At 39.7% G+C, this 21,096-nt stretch overlaps 1 protein-coding gene across 4 annotated transcripts in view; it reads right to left on the bottom strand.

The window, feature by feature from the left end:
• Nucleotides 1-747: 747 nt before the first annotated feature.
• Nucleotides 748-21,096, bottom strand: part of elapor1 (endosome-lysosome associated apoptosis and autophagy regulator 1) — a 141,477-nt gene continuing 121,128 nt past the window's right edge. For 3 of the 4 annotated variants that reach the window (XM_063065485.1, XM_063065484.1, XM_063065482.1), the window contains 6 exons: nucleotides 19,839-19,938; nucleotides 18,350-18,451; nucleotides 15,760-15,886; nucleotides 13,106-13,284; nucleotides 8,810-8,975; nucleotides 748-2,388 (listed from right to left, as the gene is read on the bottom strand). In XM_063065485.1, the coding sequence (XP_062921555.1) occupies nucleotides 2,320-2,388; nucleotides 8,810-8,975; nucleotides 13,106-13,284; nucleotides 15,760-15,886; nucleotides 18,350-18,451; nucleotides 19,839-19,938 (743 nt within the window). In that variant the 3' untranslated portion in view covers nucleotides 748-2,319. Of the gene's footprint in view, nucleotides 2,389-6,372; nucleotides 6,466-8,809; nucleotides 8,976-13,105; nucleotides 13,285-15,759; nucleotides 15,887-18,349; nucleotides 18,452-19,838; nucleotides 19,939-21,096 lie in introns of all 4 variants that reach the window. The other variant, XM_063065483.1, reaches the window with a different exon arrangement.

Here is a 21,096-nt window from a genome sequence, read left to right as displayed (position 1 = left end):
TGATTCAATAACACATTTTGAAGTGGTAAACAATTAGAATAAGTGTGAATATAGTAACTATATTTTATAGTCAAAAGATGGTCCTATTTGAAAATAAATAGTCTTTCTGGAGAGTATTAAGTACAAGACCTTACTTTGCAATGCAAATAGAATTATGCATGGACTAATTGAAGTCAACCGTCATTAGCTTGGACAGCTACAGTAATTAGCTCAGAACAGGTATTCATCTCAGCAGGTGAAGATAAGCTTATATTCCCTTTGCAACTGCACAAGCCCTTCCAATGCAACCCTAACATTCAAGACAAAGTTCAGATTTCTTCTAATCAAGACAGTACGTCCAGCGTGCAATATTTGCACTATTCTTTTAGAAAAATATTTGCATGTTGCAATAATGCTAAGGGCAAATTTGAGTTCCATTCAATATGACTCCAGTATTATGAGGAATTAACGTGTAGGTAGTAATCACCACAACCTCACCCTCAATAAAGCAAATGCCTTCAAGGAGGTCAATGATAATACTGACTGACTTTGAAGTGGGTTCAGAGCTGGTGGCTCATTACATTAGGTGATGAGTAAACAACCACATTTATAAATTTCTTTACAATTTTGGAAGCCAATTAAAATATCTTGGGATCATTCATCAGCCAAGATTAAACTTAGTGGAAGAAAGCACATATTTTGCTCTACATATGTAAAGCACTTCCATACAGAAAAACGGCACATGTATAGAATCAAAAAACCCTTTGAGATACACATCTTTAATTGAATCAGCCTCAAAGTAGGACTTTTACAACAATATCTTTTTCTGGCATGCACTGTGCTTAAAAACAACATGAATTATAAAGCCAACTAATATTGGAATGCAAAAAGAAACTATGGAAAAGACAAGCATGTTAACATTCGAAACAAATTATTTGTAATTTAGCAGCAAATCATGGACAACATTTCCCCAAATTCCAACTAAATACTTTTGGAGGTTGAGGCAAAAACTACTCCTTCTGGTGTATTGTAAAACATGTTGAATGAAGCTGTGCAGCCTTCTCTCAAACAGAGCTTCCAAAATCCTAATTAGGTTCCTTTATTTAAATAAGAATTCATTCCTTTGTATGCAAATGAGTGGCAAGATTTTTGTTATAAATATAGCCCTGCTTTCTGCAAGCACATCATAAAGCTACTTCAGGTTTTTTTAGTGGTTATTTTGTTTCTGGAAGGTTTCTGTTTGGTGGTTGCGTCTTCAACCATTTTGGCGCTAAACCCCAAATCTCACTGCTTCTTCACCTCCTTGAAGGCTCTCCTTACGATGACCTTATTCACCATGCTTTTGGCCAATGTAGTTCAAACTTTGTCCTGTGAAGTCCTTAAGAAATTTCATTATGCAAAAGATATTCTATAACTTACTTCCTATCGTATTAATATTGCTAAAATTTGCTCTGCATACCTGCAGATGACATACCAGCGTGTTTAGCAGTGAAGCAGAGTGAATTGAGATTGCCTTCCTTTATGCAATCCAGCCATTTTCCGGACAGCAAGAAGATAAATTGGGAACTACAAGTGTTTTATATAATGATTAAACTAAAACTTATCAGCAGTAAATACTAATTTCTTAATATTAGCTAAACAGCCAATTGCTTGATCAAAATAATTACTGCAGATATTCACACTGGATAACTGGGATAAAAGCATATACTCTTCTTGGATATTGTTGGTTTTAAGGCAGAAGCATAGCTTCCAAGGTGATTTTCAGGTTTTCAGTTTTGTTTGGTGTTTGAAGCAGAAGTCATGCAATTTAGAAGAGATGCATTAGCCTGTGTAAGATGACTCTCTCAAGAAGAGGTGCTGAGGATTAAGAAAGAGAAACAGCAACACCCAGCAATAAAAACAATTCAAATTTTGGTCACATTAAGAAATTGTATTTGAACCATGTGTCCTTCCATTTCAGTGCCGTATTTTTGACACATGCTGGTGATATCTTCAAGTTGTTGAGTCTTTTAGTTTCATTATTTAAAAACTTAAACCATAATTCTGGGGAAAAGAAAAACTAATAATTGGTCCCAGAATGAGTAATTATGATTGTCATTAATATCTAGTCATTTTAAAGATTTGAGCATAAATTAATCTTTTAAAAATCTCAGTACATAAATGATACAGTAGTAAGGCCACCATGAATCAATATTTATATCATTTATACAAAAGGATCTTCATTTATATTTAACTTTCCAATGAGAGCTTTTTAAAATACAGCATTTTTAGTTTAAACATATTTCAACGAAGGTCACTTTAGTGAATGTGTCAACAAAGCAGAGCATTTGAGATCTCATGTTACATTTCCATGTCTGCTGATCCTGAGGAAGATTTCAGTGGAACAGAATCAAAACCATCTGGTGTTCTCTGAAAATACAAAAAATATTTAATTAGAAATTGAGATGAACTAACAACATCATTGAGATATGATTATTACTCATCTGCGACCCCTACTCACAAAGGCAATGAACTTAGAAAGATATTCTTCCTGCTATTTGTCGGTGAATAGTTACTGTATTTCAACTGATAAAAGCAAAACTATAGAACTAGTATGTAAAAATAGTACAACTATACATAAACCAACTTTAGAATATATTACATACATGCTGTTATATGAGTATATATGCTGCATTGGATCCGGAGTAATTATTTCACTCTCCTTTACACTTATGTACAGGAAATTATATTAAACAATCTTGAATCTTGGCTTTGTAATATTGACACAAATCCAAATGCTCACCTACTTTACAAATTTGTTGGATGCGAAGAAAAAAAACTCACAGTAACCTGACATAGCTTTCAACAGATGTTTCCAGTGAGTGAGGTACTTAGTTGAGAATGAGAGTTTAAATAATTTTAAAACCATCTTAACCAATGCAAATACTTTTACTAAAAATAGTTATTAAACTGTAAATGAGTATTTGGATTAAAATAATCAAAACAGGTTTATGTTAGGAAGAAGAAAAATCAGCTTGCTAACCTGAACATAATTAAAAATAAACTTTGAGACCATAAGAATAGCCTATACAAGTTTTTTCCCAGAGGTTCTGTATTCATTGCAATATTCCAAAACATCTCCACCTTTTTAAGATACAGTAATCACTGAGTGCTTAGTGTATTTAATCCTATTGTCAGCATGTTAAGTAATTAAAATCATTTACTAATTTGCACATCTTTTGCTGATGTTTACGTTCTTGTCTCCCTGTTTTGTTTCCTGTCCATTTTAATGAAATTCTTTACCATAAACACAATAGATTCTGCAGATGCTGGGGATTTTGAGCAAAACATACAATGTACTGGGGGAACTCAGCATGTCAGTCAGCACCTACGCAAGGGGATAAACAGTTAATTTTTTGGACCAAGACCCTTCAGTAGTACTGTGAGATTCTTTACCTGTCACTTTGATTGAATCACCACCAGAAAGGGGAAATAGAAAAAAAGAGGGAAAAATATAGTTAACAAAAAAATACAAAGTCATATGAAAGAGAGAGGTTCCATAAACAGCACCAAGCTAAAGACCAGACATTTATTCTTTCACAATAATAATAATTTGGAAGATGTAGTTCAGGTGGTTGATGGTTGGGCTAGTTGAGTGGGTAAATTGTCAAGATCAGAGAACAACTCAACCCAACCATTCTTTCACTATGCTGCTTGAGTGAAAAGTACCAGCCACACCTCTGGAGAGGCATTTTTGCTCCATTCCAAGTCAGGTAGCTTAAGGCAGATTGGCTCATGGTTTAACATTTATTTGAAGAATATGGAAAATGCAGCATTCCTTCAATAAAGTAATCAAGTATCAACACGTTACATATCTACGCCACTTGGCCTTCCCTATCAGAGATCGCAAACACAAGAGATTCTGCTGATGCTGGAAATCTTCAGCAACACACAAAATGCTGGAGGAACTCAACATCATCTATGGAGGGGAAGTTTCCCTCAATTGATGCTGCCTGATCTGCTAAGCTCCTCCAGCCTTTTGTGTGTTGGCCTATCAGAGATATTCCTTTTTCCTACCCATCCCTCCCTCCACATTCTCTGCCACCAAAAACTTCTTATTTTTTCACTCTCCCTGTTTTGACAAAGAGTTAGCTGTTAGTTAATTGTTAACTGTTTCTCTTTTGATAGATGCTGCCCTGCCCAAGCGTTTTCAACATTTTCTATTTTTATTATTACATGATCAGGGTTCTGGAGTGGCAGGAGAAATCATTACCTTCTAACTCAGAGGTGAGGCCACTGCTACTGATCCATGGTTCATAGTAAATCTACATGTTTTTAATGAAGACTCCCTGTTCTGACATCACTTCTCATTTAATAGCATAATTAAGCAGATATTGTTTAAGTGAACAATATATAAAATGTATACGTTGTCTGCATTGTTGTACAAATTTTAGTTTGCTTAGATTGTATTCTTTCATCTATTACTTATATCTGCATATGTTCAACAATATCTGCTGGTAATTCAAATTTTCCTGTGGATGCTGATGAGGAGTAAAAGAAAAATTGCGTGTGAATGAAAGGTGAGTGATAATCTCTGAACTACCTTTAATTTGAGGACATCTCTTCTTAAATAAGAATATCAAGATTGTATGCAGTACCCCAGATATGCTGATATTGGAGAGGGTTCAAAGGAAGTTCACAAAAATCATTCTAGGATTGAAAGGCTTGTCATGCGAGGTGTGATTGGTGGCCCAGGGACTGTATACAGAATGAGGGACGATCTCATTGAAACCTATCGAACATTGAAAGGTCTCAATGGACTGGATGTGGAGAGGATGTTTCCTGTGCTGGGGGAGTCTAAGATCAAAGGAACAGTCTTGGAATAGGGGGACGTTCATTTAAAATGGAGATCAGGAGGAATTTCTTTCGCCAGAGAGTGAATCTGTAAAATTCATTGACACAGCCAGCTCATTGGGTATACATAAGGCAGAGATTCATAGATTCTTGATTAGTCAGGGCATGAAGGGATACAGGGAGAAGGCAGGAGATTGTGGCTGAGAGGGAAATGGATCAGCCTTGATGAAATAGTGGAGCAGACCCAATGGGGCAAATGGCCTAATTCTGCTCCTATAACTTATGGTCTTACGTTAGCAGCAATGCAATTATATAATAAATGTCTACAAGGAGAGTTCATTGCTCTGCATGCTATTAGTCTTTATTTGTAAATTAAATACTTACTGAGCAAACCTTTGATCTCTGTGTGAAGTCACTGCAATGTACATACTCAGGCCTCATTGCTTTGTTAAGTGTCTATTATTGACTTCACATTGCCCAGTGGAGATGACTTAGTTCTTGTTGATAAATTGCCAAGTGGACTAAGTGGAAACTAATCAATCCCCTGCTCGTCTGATTGTGGGATCCCAAGAATCTTGTTCTCTTCCCGTTTCATTTTAATAAGGAAAACATTCCGATGCTATAACATTACTTCCTAGAAAACCTGCTCGGAAACCTTTTGACCCAGAGCCTTATCCACTATCTTTAAAAACATTCAAAGATTAAAGGTCAGCTTTACTTGTCACATGTACATCAAAACATACAGCGAAAAGCATCCTTTACGCCAATGAGCCAGAGGAATATGCTGCGGATAGTCCGCAAATTTCGCCACATTTCTGATGTTCACAGCTCACTAGCCCCAAGCTTAACCACATGTTTTTGGGATGTGGGAGGAAAGCCGAGTACCCAGAGGAAACCTACATGGTCATGGGGAGAACATACAAACTCCTTACAGACAGTGGTGGCAAGTGAACTCCAATTGGTGATCGCTAGTGTTGTAAAGTGTTGTCCTAACCACTAGGCTATCAACCCATGATCATTTCAACAATATTGCTGATATCCTTCTGCCGTACAAATAAAAAATGATTACATAATTTTTGTACCTTACTTATTTTGGCCTTTATGTGACTGGAGATCTTGTCTCTCTTTATAGTCCTCTGAATTGGCCAAGCAAGGCATTCAGCTACATTTAACTACTGCAATTCTACAGAGGTTCTAGAAATTAACTCACCGCAATCTTATCAGTTTGGTTTAGGCACTGAATGCTTACCATGTCTGCATTGTCCTCATTCCCCCCAAAATGTAGAGAAATAAAGCTTTTCTCCGAGTGAATTTGCAAAATTTTCCTTTAAAGGTTGATATTAAAATAAACTATGACTTTAAAACCAACTTGCCTATGGGATAAAATAATAATTCTGTTCAAATTTATTATTGCTCTATGTATCATAATTACATAAATGATGCAACCTAAGAAAATGCCCCATTTTACCTTTCTCCATTATTTGAGTATACAACTTGCATGCATTATTAGATTGATTTTACTGGCTGATTTTTAAAAAAAATTCTTCATCTATTGCTCACCATTCTATCTAAGTTGAGGACACTGCGCTTCAGTCAAAGAGCGTTTCCTAGTGCAAAGCATTCTTCTATGTCAAGATCAAGGGCATATGAAGGCTAAAAATAGAAGTGCAGACAGTCCAGATGTAAAAAAAAGTGCAACAATCAACAATTTCATTTGGAGCGGGCAAACTATTACCTGTCATCACAGTTATTAAGGGTTTGCAACATTGTTTTATTTGCGGTCCAATTTTTAGATACTTAACATAAGGGAAGGTATTGATACCTTTCATACGATAAATAAAATTCTACAGTTCCAGAATACTTAAAAATATATTTAAGGCAAATTATATCATTAATAATGAGAAAAATGCATAGTTTACCAATAGTTTCAATACACTTTCAGGTCTTGCTTCTAAAAGTTTACCAACTGAATTGTAATTATATGAGGAAAAAGTCCCCAACTTATTCAAATTCTGCTTACTGCACATGTGAGCTGCAATTGGGAAAGAATCTACATTCAATTCTTGGTCCACATTGAATTTTTAAAATTTTCTTTTAGAGAAACAGGCCTTTCTGGCCCAACGAGCCCACACTGTCCAATTACACGCATGTGATCAACTAACCCATGATCCAGTATGTCTTGAGAATGCAGGAGGAAACCAAAGCACCTAGAAGAAACCCACAGAGTAAAAGAGTGAACTCCTTACATACAGTGGTGCAATTGATCCTGGATCATGGGCTGTGTGATAGCATTATGCGAACCACTTGCGACCATGTTGCCCTGTTAGCTGACTTCAATTGGCAGTGCAGCAGGGATATCCCGAAGCTGTCAGTACTCCTAAGCTAAGGAGGAAGCAGCATTAGATAGTAAGTGTCACAAACAAGAGAAAATCTGCAGATGCTGGAAATTCAAGCAACACACACAAAATGCGCAGGAACTCCAGTCCTAATGCAGGGTCTCTCTCGGCCTGAAACGTCGACTGTACTCTTTTCCATAGATGCTGCCTAGCCTGCTGAGTTCCTCCAGCATTTTGTGTGTGTACGTGTTGCTCTGGATAGTAAGTATGTCTGCTCGCTGTTGTTGTTCAAGGACACCACATAAGAAGATGATTGACCTCAGCACGATCTTCGTAATTGAATGGCTCGCTGACATTCCCTTTCCAGACCTCATCGGGAAACAACCGAAATAGCAAATTACTGGAAATAAGAGTTAGCACCAGGCAGTGCAAAGCAAGTGAGAATGGAAAATCATAAAGTGGAAATGAAACCCACTTGCAGCTTTCGTGAGAAGCTTGATCCAGCTTCAGGGTTCTAACACCGGAAAATCCAAACTGAATAACTTTTGTTTATGTACTGTCTTATGGGTTCTGAAAGCCTAACCTTCACCCATGTCATAAATATATGTAGGAATATTACTCTGATTCACGACTTGGCTAATGATAAGAAATTTCAAAGAAACTTAATAAAAGAGTTGTTTGCTTACATTGGCCAATAAATTACAACACATCTCGAAACAGGCAATAAAGTGGTTACGTGTGAGGGCTTGGGCTGGTTATGTGTAGGAGCCTATCCTTGATATTCCGTTACATTGAAGCCTGAGCTGCTGATCTTTGCATGAGTAAACTTCGAAGGGTCTTTCCTCCACGGAAATAGCCAGATGGGGAATGGGGAGAAATGGGTGGAGATGGGGAATGGAGAGAATCTTGCAGGAGATTATCAGAAGGAAGATGATGGATCCAGCTGTGGGAATGATTTGAATGGGTGGATGTTCAGTTGCAGAGATGGTTGGAGTGGAGACCTGAAAGCATCAAGAGGTTGCAGTTGCTGGGAGCCATCACTAACATTGAATGCTTAAAAATGGTACCTATTGGGAAGAAGAGGCGGCCCAAATGGGCCATTGGGCCTACTCCTGTACTGTGGTGTTCTACAACTCTGCCTCATCACTTCGGTTAAGGCCAACTTGGCGCAAAGCATTTGTGTAAGACAACTTGACGCAAAGGACATCAAAAAAGCATTGCACTCTCCTAGATGTCACCGCACATAGCCAGCAGCCTCCATGCAAGCACACATCACATACATGCCAGAGCCAACACAAAACCAGCACACAATATATTCTCACAAGACGAGGAAATCTGCAGATGCTGGAAATTCAGGCAACACACATAAAAGTTGCTGGTGGAACGCAGCAGGCCAGGCAGCATCTCTAGGAAGAGGTACAGTCGACGTTTCGGGCCGAGACCCTTCGTCAGGATATATATTCTGTCGCATTTAGTTATTGAGTTTTTATCAAAAAATCCATTTTCTAGCACACGGAACATTCCAGAATGTGTTGGATTTTTAAGCTACTTACCCTGCCATTTATTTTGTACTTGTCCAATAAAAAAGAATAAAGTCTATGGCAAATAATATAAGCACCCGTGTACTTTGTAGGACGATTATGGATAAAATAGTAACTTACCTTAACAGCAAATGACTTTATCTTTCCAAACAAAGATTTCTTGCTCATAAAAATCAGATCATCTTCCAGATCTTCACCTTCCATTATGGCACAGCTATCAACTGCTGGTAATTCACCATCCTTAGTATTGGCATTCATCATCAGCTTGGAATATTTGTACTCTAATCTAAAATAAGTTCAAATTACAAGCGTGACTTTAACCAGCATTTAAAACTTGCTTGGCAATAAATATTTAAAGACATGACAAGTTGGAATTTGAACATTTTCTTGAGAGAACTTCCAGTGGAACACTTCAAACAATTATTAATATTAATGCTGCTTTTCTAGCCTTCTTAATTATAATGCGTGCATTAAGAGATTTTTATTTATTGAAGCCTGACCTTTACTAAAAGTAGTGTTTGCAGATATTAAATACACAAGAAAAGCTGACTCAAGATATATTTGTCAAAATAATTTAATATGGAACATTTGGTATTCACAGCCCAGAAAATGGTCAGTACAGTATATCATCTAATGACTATTTATGCAATTAGCATTGCTTACATTTGGTTTATTGTAGCACTTTCTTGTAACTTTACTGTATCGCACATTATCCCTGCCAAATCAGGACAATACTTTGTTTTTAAAATTTAATATTTTGAAGTGCTTTATGGAATTTGGGTTTTTGGTATTTCTACACTATGAATTAAGAACTAATTCAAGAAAAATACTCTCCAAGGGAAGCATAGAAGGAGGGTCCTCGAAACATAGTTGCTTGCTGAAGGAACCATAACCTAATTTTACATCATATATTTACCCTGGCCTTGCTTCAACTATTAACTGAATTTTCCTTTAAAAAATGTCACGGCGTTTGCTGCACCCAGTCCCCAGGGAACATATTTTCTGCTCCAAGAAATCATGGTTTTAAGAAAATTCTCAGTTCACTCAGTGATACTTTACACAGATGACCTTTTGGTGCTTATTCACCGGTGAGATGAAATGTTTTACCTTTTTCACAACAAATCCTTAATAATTTAAAAACTTACAATTGTATGAACACTTATTTTCCATTGGATCACATACCTTCTCTTATCCGTAGTTTCTTAACTGTTCTATAATCCTTCTATGGTTTTGTATAATGGGGAAATCAACAGTACCAAAAGCTGCTGCTGACACCTACACCATGGTCTTATTGGTCTTACACTTCTTCACCCAAATATAAACCACAAAATAATATAAAACCTTCTGTAGCTTTATCTGCCTCCCCTCATATGTTTGAAGTAATATATATTTGCACGAACCATGCTTTTTATTCCTCTGTACTTTTCAGCATCTCTCAATTAGGCATTTAATCTGAATTTTTTAAAGCTCCATTCTTTAATCCTTGTCTTCTTGTCCTTGGACAAATAGGGCCATTTTAAATTATATCCATGCCGGGTCCTACACTCCTAACATGATTAGAAATGTTGGACCACAAATGCAATGAATTAGTAGCAAAACGCACAGAATACTGGAGGAATTCAGCAGGCCAGGCAGCAGCTAGGGAAATGAATAAATAGTTGACGTTTCAAGCCACAACCCTTTAACAGGATTGGAAAGGAAGGGCTAAGGAGCCAGAATAAGAAGGTGGGGGGAGGGGAAGTACAAGCTAGAAGACAATAGGTGGGTGGGGATGAAGTAAGAAGCTTCATCGACAACTATATCCGATGCACCCGATGCGGACTGCTATACATTGGTGAGACCTGGCATGGGTTGGGGGACTGCTTTGTCGAGCACCTTTGCTCCATCTGCAGCGATAGCTGGAAACGGTAAAGTGCTGGAGAAAAAGGAATCTGGTAGAAGAGACCATAGGAAAAAGGGAAGGAGGAAGGGCTCCAGGTGGAGGTCATAGGCAGGCAAGGAGAGGGGGGCCAGAGTGGGGAACTGAAGGAGGAACAGGGAGGGGAAAGTTGGAGAAACTGATGTTCATGCCATCAGGTTTGGAAGCTACACACATGGAATATGAGATGTTGCTCCTCCAAATTGAGAGTAATCTCATCATGGCAGTAGAGGAGGTCATGGACCGACATGTCAGAGTGGGAAAGGGGACTGGAATTAAAATGGTTAGCCACCAGGATATCCTGATTTTTGTAGATGGAGCAAAGGTGCTCAACAAAGCAATCAAGGCAGCATCAGGGGCACTGGACACAATGGACGACCCGAACAGATTTGCAGGTGAAGTGTTGCCTCACCTGGAAGGACTGTTTGGAGCCCTGAATGGAGGTGAGGGAGGAGATGAATAGGCAGGTAGCACTGCTTCTGTTTGCAGGCATAAGTGCCAAGAGGGAATTTAGTGGGGCGGTACAGATGAACAAGGGAATCAAGGAAGCAGCAATGCCAGTGGAAAGTGGAGAGTGTGGAGGGGGGTGCGGAGTTAATGATGTGTTTAGTGATAGACTCCCATTGAATACGGCAGAAGTTGTGGTGAATGATGTGTTGGATGCATAGGTTCATGGGGTGGTAGGTGAGGACGAGGAGCTCTATCCCTGTTAAGGCGGCAGAAAGATTGGGTGAGGACATATGTTCAGGAAATGAAGGAGATACGGTAAGGTAGCATCAATGTGGAGGAAGGAAAACTCCGTTCTTTGAAGAAAGAGGACATCTCTGATATTCTGGAAAGGAAAGCCTCATCCTGGGAATGATGGTGGTGCAGGAAAGATGAAGGAAATGAGAAAAGGGAATGGCATTCTTATAGGAGACAGGGTGAGAGAGATATAGACAAGATAGCCCTGGGCGCTGATAGCTTTATAAAAGATTTTGGTTGACAGTTTGTCTCCAGAGATGGAGACAGAGAGATTGAGGAAGGGGAAAAGAGGAGCAAATGAATTCAAGGGCAGGGCGGAGGTTGGTGGCAAAGTTGATGAAATTGACAAGCTCAGCATAGGTGCATGAAGCAGCACCAATTGCAGTCATCAACATAGCACAGAAAGAGTTGGGGAGTATTGCCAGTGAAAGTTTGGAACATGGACTATTCCATTTCACCAATGAAAAGTCAGGCATTACTGGACCCCATGCGAATGCCCATGGTTACTCCTTAGGTTTGGAGAAAGTGGGAAGAGTTGAAAGAGAAACATTGAGTGTGAAGGCCAGTTCTGCCAGGTGGAAGAGGGGAACTGGTCAGGTCTGTTGTCAAGGAAGAAGTAGAGAGCTTTAAGGCCTTTTTAATGAGGGATACAAGTGTATAGGGACTGGGCATCCGTGGTGAAAATGAGGCAGTCAGGACCAGGGAATTGAAAGTTGTTGAGGAGATTGAGAGCATGTGAACACGAGTTCAGTGGGGCAGGATCAGGCAGAAAAAATGGACCTACCTGGACAATCAGGTTTGCTGATCTTGGGTAGGAGATGGAAATAAGCAGTGCAAGCAAGGGAACTATGAGGTTGATGGTAGTGGATGGGAGGTCTCCAGTGTTGATGAAGTTGGTGTTGGTGTCAGAGACAATGTCCTCATTGTCCTGAGTGAGGTACTTTTCAAGAGGTAAGTAAGCGGAGGTGTCTGAGAGTTGCCGCTTGGCCTCAGTAAGGCAGGGGTCTGTCTGCCAGACCCCTTTGTCTGCAGGTTTGATGGTGAGGTTGGGATTGGTGCAGAGAGACTGGAAGCCAGTGCTTTCAGAGGTGGTAAGATTCGAAGAGGAGAAAGGAATGCTGAAGTCAAGATAGTTGACATCTCCTCGGCAACTAGAGATGAAAAAATCCAGAGCAAAGTGTCCAAGAAGAGGCGAAGGGTTGGAGATGGGAGAAAGGATTATCAGTGCAAGGTGGGAATCCTTGCCAAAGAAGTTGGCTCAGAGACAGAGGTGAGGGAAGACGAGCTTGGCATCATGGCGTGCATGGAACTCACTGAGGTACGGGCAAAGGGGGACAAAGGTAAGGCCTTTGCTGAGGGCAGCATGATCCTTATGAATGAAATTAATTTGTTCCTTTCTAAATTTTAATATCTTTTTCCAGTCTTGTATCTGTAGTAGAGACATTCTGAATATGGTTAGGCTGTAATCACAATTTCTCAATTAATAAATTTATAAATATTTATTTATAAATAAATTATGTCCTTTATTACCTACACTACCTTTGTTAAAGCATACCTTAGTATAGTTAAAAATATCTGATTATATTTCCTAGTTGTTCTCACTAAATGCTCAAACAATATATAAATCTCCCTTACTATCTCTTCATCCTGGTCACAGAGAAACTGCCTTTCTATTTTCATTTTTTTTGAGTTCAATATTAATCACCTTAAATTCTTAATAGAAGATTCCAATAAAACCACATTTATTTACTCACTTTCGATTTTTCTTGTAGAAATAGCATGTTGTGACAATTAATAAGCAAGCAGTAACTGTCCCTGTGATAATTCCAATTTTCAAGAAGAAGTCTAATGTTTTGCATGTTGTCACTAGTTGGTCTGGCAATGCAACACCTCCTTTACAGAGTTTCGGCTCCCACCATACATAAGCAATTTTCTGTAAACCAATATAATAAATTGAGTTTGAATCATCCCCAAACAATAATAGCTTACTAATTTTATGTTTTTTAGTACAATAAGCCCCACTTACCTGTCTTAACCTGAATTTGCTACTGCAGTTCATATTTCACACATAGTGCGGGGAAATTGGTGAAACTGGTGCTTGTGTCCATACTTTTGAAATTGCTGTTGTTCCTCTCTCTGCGCCTTGTGGCACATCAGGCACAACTTTGCCGTTTCTTTAGCATTTTGTCTGTTTTTTATGAGGCCAAGTTGCTAGCTTGATACTCAACCCAGCACAGGTGGAAAGCGTGCAAGGAGCCGCTGGATTCTAATCTAGGACTACTTGCCTCAAAGTCTGCTGCTGATGCCACCACACCACCAGCTGGCATACTTTTGAAATTGGGAATATATTTTTGCATTTGTCAGCTAGAAGCTGGACTAAAATTCCCAAACTCTGCTCACATGGCCTTTCCTCAACCTGCAGACTTTCATTAAACCAGTCCATACATGACTTGAACCCAAGTCCTCAAGATGAAACTTGCACTGAATTTCATTCTACTGAATGACAGTGCAACATGTTTCACAGATTACTGAGGGGCAGGCATGTACTTGCCTACAAGTACATGATTCTCTGTAAGTGGCATTACAGGCAGGCATGGTGATGAAGGCTTTTGGCACAGTGACTTTCATCAGTCACGGCACTGAGTATATAAGTTGTGATCTAATTCTGCAGTTGCACAAGATGCTGGTGAGGCTACATTGGAATTTTGTGTTCAGTTTTTGTCACCTACTATAGGAAAGATACCAGTAAGTTACAAAGAGTGCAGAGATATTTATGAGGATGGTAAAATGCCTAGATTTGAGAGACTGATCATAGAGAGAGGTTGAGCAGATATGGATTTTTTTCATTGGAGGGGTAATCTTATAGAGAAGAATAAAGTTACGCACATTATATTTTTTCCAGATTGAGGAATCAAGATCTAGTGGACATAGGTTTAAGGTGAGAGGGGAGAGACTTAATAGGATCCTGAGGGGCAACTTGTTCACCCAGAGAGTGGTCAGCCAATGGAGTGTGCTGCGTGGAGTATGTGCTCGAGGCAGTTATATAAACTATGTTTGAAAGGAACTTGCACAAGTACATGAAGGGATATGGACCAAACATCAGCAAATGATGAGAGGTATTGATTGTGTGGATAGTCAGAGGCTTTTTCCCAGGGCTGAAATGGCGAACATGACAGGGCACAGTTTTAAGGTTGTTGGAAGTAGGTACAGAGGAGATGTCAGGGTAAGTTTTTTTTTTTACGCAGAGTGGTGGGTGCATGGAGTGGGCTGCTGGCGACTGTGGTGGAGGTGGATACGATAGGGTCTTTTAAAAGACTCCTGGATAGGTATATGGAGCTTTGAAAAATAGAGGGCTATGGGTAACCTGGGGTAATTTCTAAAGTAGGTACATATTCGGCACAGCATTGTGGGCTGAAGGGTCCGTGTTGTGCTGTAGGTTTTCTATGTTTCTAAATGGGACTAACTTAGATGGGTATCTTGGTTGGCATTGACCAGTTGGGATGAGGAGCCAGATTCTGTGCTATATGAATCTACGATCCTGCAACTATAAATGGAAATAAACTGGCAGCAGTGTGCAGCCTGAAATACTACCTCTTCTTGTTCCTCCTGTGCGGAAATATTTCTCTTGGAAAATTCACTCTCCTGCTGTACAAATATGGGTGTGCCAAACATATGGTGCTAAGGCATCTAAACCAGCTAAATTGTATCAAGAAAAATAAGCCAAAATTTTTATTCAAAATACCAAATATAATAAAATGCAGATCCAAATTTTACTGTAGTACACATTAAATGCATTTTCATGGATGGTAATTTGTCCTTTGTACATGCCAGACAGATGTACCATAGGTAAGCGCAGAGACAAATGTGCAGATGTCACCATAGCCTATTTATAATAAAGTGAACTGAAAAGGCAAAGATACATTTTTTACATCAATTCAAGTTCCCAGACAGCACGTAATGAAGGGTAGGTACAAGGAGAGTTATTTAAGGTGGATCCTTGGATAATGTTCCCTGTGGCTTACACCGTAAGGGGCGGCACAGTTATGTAGTGGTAGCACAACACTTTACACTACCAGCAACCCAGGTTCCAATCCCGCCATTGCCTGTAAGGAGTCTGTACATTCTCCCCATGACCACGTGGGTTTCTCTGGGTGCTCCAATTTCCTCTGGCAGTCCAAAGGCCTATCAGTTGGTAGGTTAATTAGTCATTGTAAATTGTCCCGTGATTAGGCTAAGATTAAACCAGGGGATTGTGGGTGGCACAGCTCGAAGAGCCAATTCCACGCTGTATCTCAATAATTAAATAAATAATTGTGCATAATCATTGACACAAGGAATTCACTATTAACACTATTGGTGTTGCACATTACAATTCATTCACATGCACAGAGTGACTCCACATTGTTACCTGAATTCCATTAATGCATGCTCCCACTATCTCGTGATAATCATTCTTTGAACAAAGAGGACAGGCCTCGGCCGTTTCCCACAGAAAGTGAAAGGTACAACCATCACATGTTCCTTCTTGGCACTTTCTGTCAACACAACAAACAGCAGTCAACTTTAGAAAAGTGATCTGTGATCATTTTCACCTCAGCCAAGCTAACATATTTGGTTTATTCACCACAGATGGTGACACTGAACCAGTTGAAAAATGGAACAGATGTTTCCAAATAGCTGAGTGGATATAATGATGGAATGGAGTGACACACATCAAAGTTGCTGGTGAATGCAGCAGGCCAGGCAGCATCTCTAGGAAGAGGTACACTTGACGTTTTGGGCTGAGATCCTGCGTCAGGACTGATGAAGTGATGTGAGCCTCACATCAATAACAGGGAGAGGATTCTTAGGAATTGAGTTTACTTACATTTGGAAGAACATTGGATAATTAGGGAATATCACTGTAGCTTTGCACAGGCCAGGCCATGTCTTACAAATCTGATTGAGTATTTTTTTCCCAGGAGGTGACCAAGGTCATTGACAAGGGTAGAGCATTGTCTTTCATAAGATGTTTCACAAGGTCCTTTATAGTAACGCAAACACGAGGAAATCTGCAGATGCTGGAATTTCAAGCAGTCCTGACGAAGGGTCTCGGCCTGAAATGTCGACTGCACCTCTTCCTAGAGATGCTGCCTGGCCTGCTGCGTTCACCAGCAATTTTTATGTGTGTTGCTTTATAGTAAGTTGATCAGCAGGATTAAGATGTATGAGATGCATGGCGATTTGGTAATTTGGATATAAAACTGGTTTGTTCATAGGACATAGTGAGCACTGGAGAAAAGGGTGTTATTCTGGCTGCAGGTTTGTGACCAGTGGTGTTCTTTAGGGATTAATGCTGGGACCTCTGCTGCTTGTGATACATATAAAAGACTTGGATGAAAATGTGGATTGTCTGGGTTACTAAGTTTGCAGAAAACAATAAAAATGGTGGAGCTGAAGACAGTGAAGAAGGTCAAGAGACATAGCCATATATCGATCAGTTGCAGGAGGATTGCTAGATGGAGTTTAATCCTGGCAAGTATGAGGTTTTGAACTTTAGCAGCTCAAATGTAAGGGAAAAATAGACAGTTAGTGGAATAATGATGTTCAGAGGGATCCTGAGGTCCAAGTCCATACCTCCCTGAATGTGGCAACACAAGGAAAGGAGGCATTTGCCATGCTCACATTCATCACTAGGGACTTAGGGTTTAAGAATCAGAAAGTCATGTTGCAGTTGCCTAAAGCTTTGGTTAGGTTGCATTTGGAGTATAGCATTCGGTTCTGGTCGCATTACAGGAAGGATGCAGAGGCTTTGGAGATGGTTTCTTAAAAAGGCTTATGAGGGTGTTGCCTGGATTAGAGAGTGTTAGCTAAACAAGGAAAGATCAGACAAACTTGATTGTTTTCTCTGGAGGGTCAATGACCTTGGGGACAACCTGATAGAAATTTATAAATTTATGGGTAGCATAGGCAGGGTCGACAGTCAGAATCCTTTTCCTAGGGCAGAACTAGAGAACATAGTTTTAAAGTGAGAGGGTGAAAGTTTCAGATGGAATATGAGAGGCAAGGGAATATGTGGTAGGTGCCTGGAACACCCTGTCAAGGGTGGTAGTGAAATCAGTAACAACACTGGCTTTCCAGGGGCTTTTAGATAGGAATTCAGCATGCAGAAAATGGAGGGATATAGATCATGTTCAGGCAGAAGGCATCATGCTTGGCACAGGCTTCATGAGAAGAAAACAGAATGGGGAATCTGATAAACAACAAACAACCTGCTGGAGGAACTCAGTGAATCGAGCAGCATTTATGGGAGGAAAGGAATTGTTGTGATGTCTTAGGTCAAAATCCTATCATCAGGGTTTAGGAAATCTGGAGTCCTGCTGGGTTCTGAAACTACCACTAGAGGTCACTTTGAGATAAGCTTGAAACACCCAACCGTTGTTATTGCTGGTTTTTGAATTGATATACTGATAAATTGTATTTTATCATTTATTACTGCAGTTGGTGTTAGTGATTCAAGCAGATCAGTGAAGCCTTATCTTTAAAATTAATCAAGTAGATCCTTCAAATTTCTTTTTGTATTTTTCTTGGTCTGTATTTAATGAGCAACTCTTTTTGTTATTCATAAAGGATGCAAAAGTACGGGTTTGGAAGGCCAGCTCTCCCCGGATGTGACATTCCACAAGCATGGCACATTGACAGATTTAGCTTAAACACCATTGGCTGACAGACTTACAACCATCACCCAGGTACGAACCCTATTTGAAATTAGCACCAGTTGCTAAGATACTATGTTACAAATCATGCATTTTTTTTACACGTAAATAGTTTTTCATGCACAGGATTCCCTTTTTGACAACCAGTCCCTGTGCAGCTGAGAGCTATATCTGTTGATGCTTATGAAATTGAAGTGAGCAGGGAAGGAGATTTATAATTTTGCACCATATCGTAACAAATGGTACGATCTACAATCCAGGCAACATCCTTATTATAATTATTTAAATATTCTTATGTATTACTTTGGTACAGAAATTGTTCCTGAACCGACACTTCCAGGATTACATCTCAGTCTTACTGTGGACACTCTCCCATTTTTACAAGTCTGCGTTGATTCAGTAGATCTGTGAAATACAAAGAAAAGGAATCATTAATTGGACTCCTTATATATATAAAAAATTCTTCTCTGTTCAGCAATCAAACCTTTCGACATACATTTATCAGAAAATGCCTCTCTCAGGAAATAGTGGCATTCAGGTTACGATTTCCTGTGATGTCTTTTGGTCTGAACCAGTCACGTCCACAGCTCATGGCATCCGTAACTACCTCAGACTGGCTGCAGGAGCTACAATGAATTGAAGCACGAGATAAGCTGTTTCCTTTGGAAGGAGGGGGTAACCCAATATTGGTACTAGTCCAACTATCTGAGAGTGCTGAGCATCTCGATTGTGGAGTGGGTGAGCCTGAGGTCAAAAGTCAAGAGGAAGAGCTGGTTGATGCAGTGGTGCTGCCACACAATGCTGGGTGTTGTCTCTGGAATTTCAATGTTCTCCCTCGAAATGCGCGGCTTCCTCCCGATGCTCCTGACTCCACCCACACCCCAAGGAAAGGCGGATGGTTGGTTAGTGGACTGTGTAAATTATCCAGAGTACGTACTGTAAGTTGAGTAGTAGAATTCAAGGGGAGTTTTTGAGAATGTGGGGAGATCAATAAAGGGGGCTAATGAGGGAATAATCCAAATGGGTAGTTAATGGTTAATATGGACCTGGAGGGCTGAATAGCCTGTTTTCATGCTGCATAACTGCAGTCTAAAAGAACTGGCCAAGCTGATTCCATGATAATGTAACATTTCTATTAATAATGTAGCTCAAGCAATCTTGAATGCAACAAAGCTATGACTACTGGTTTCAATTTTAAATCCAAGAAAACAACCCAAGGCTCCTATTTAACATACTTCAAAATCAAAATCTCTATTTTAGTCAAGTGGCTGATTTTCCGCTACCCTTTTTTTCCCCACAAAATACAAACATCAAACATTTACAAGACAGTGAACAAGCTCAAATTAAAATATAATTATTGCTGTCTATAAAACGGTCAATTCCCTGCAGGGCCCACCATTCCTGGACATCCGCCACTGTATCCATTGTGACTGCGTGCACCCTCTCCAAGAGCACCTGGGCACGAACGTATCCCCTGAAGAGAGATGGGCAGTCAGCCCTGGCAGAACCCTCAAATGTCCATCGCCTGGACCCATGAGCGGCCATCTTGGCCAGGCCCAGGAGTAGGCCCACCGGCAAATCCTCTGAGCAAACTACTCAATTACAAACTGGGTGCCTTCTACCCTTCTTGAAATCATATGGCATTGCATTCAGATATGGATGCTTGCCATTATCTCCCCATCCTAAGTGGGCAATGTTAATTCATTTTCTGCCCAGAAAGTAAGTACATACAGATTCAATTTTACCATGAGTACCAAACTATATTTTGAGCAAACAAAAGCAAATCACTTGCCTGAAATAAAAGATAATATCAGGTAATGTACTATCTTTTTCCTTTGGAAAGAGATTGGCTGCAGCTGTAATATTGTCCAGCTCTGTTTGAGTAGTTACTCCTAAAAGTATAAATTGAAGATTGGAAGATTAGGTGTAATTCATGTGCTAACAGAAACTTCTATCAGTGACAGAGAAAGAAAATTGAATTTCACTACACTGTATTACTGTGCACCACATGACGCAATTTCAGTGGAAAAATAGCAAAAATAAATTGTAAATGTACTGCAAGTGCATTTCCCTCTGAATCCTCCATATGTCCTCAAAGCACGTGCCCTTATATGGTCTAGTTCCAGTATTTGAAATGGCAGCAGCCACACATGTTGGAGAAGGATTTCACGACAAAAGGATTTTGTCATTATTTAAAGGGTACCTGCCTCAAGAAAATTTTGTTTGAGAAAAATACTTATCCATTAAGGGCAATCATTGTTGAATCTCTCAATTCATCCACTCCAATGATCTTGAACCCAGCTGTCCCCTTCCACTGATTACCCAAATAATCTTTCATCAGAGGTAGATGGATAGGTAGTTCATGGACATGGGTTGGTGGTGACGAAGACAAGTGATTGATATGTGGCATCAGGTGAGTAGACGATCAGAGGCTGTCCGGTTGAGCAGCCGAGTGACTAGGGTCCATGAAAACGACTTGGTGATAGAGGAGCAAAGGGATTGATAGGAACTGAAGAAAATAATATTAAAGTTGATCCACCTGGAAGATAAAAATATGTGATGTTTTTTGGAAATATATCAAGTTAAATGAGGCACCACAGCCAGTGGCATCACAGTGCTCCACGATAGCATGCATCCCATTTAATGCCTTGGTGCATATCAGGCATCTGGTGCAAGGGCATCATGATCACAGAGAATAAGGCTGGGCGCCATTGCAGCAAAGTGGTTAACATGATGCTATTACAGCTTGGGGCTTTGGAGTTCGCAGTTCAATCCTGGCACCTTCTGTAAGGGTTTTCTGCATCCTCTCTGTGGAATGTGTGGGTTTTCTTCGGGTGCTCCAGTTTCCTTCCTTGGTTGAAAGATGCACCAGGTAGGTTAAATGGTCATTGTAAATTGTCCCATGATTAGGTTAGAGTTAAATTGGGGGTTGTTGGGCGGCGCAGATCAAAGTTGCCAGAAGCACCTATTCCACGCTCTATCTGTAAATAAATATCGCATTTCTATTTCCCTTTCCTATTCTGACATATCAGTCTATGGCCTCCTCTACT

This window comes from Mobula hypostoma, chromosome 13 (assembly GCF_963921235.1).
Source record: "Mobula hypostoma chromosome 13, sMobHyp1.1, whole genome shotgun sequence".
NCBI lineage: Eukaryota > Metazoa > Chordata > Chondrichthyes > Myliobatiformes > Myliobatidae > Mobula > Mobula hypostoma.
This window is presented reverse-complemented; position numbering and strand designations above follow the sequence as displayed.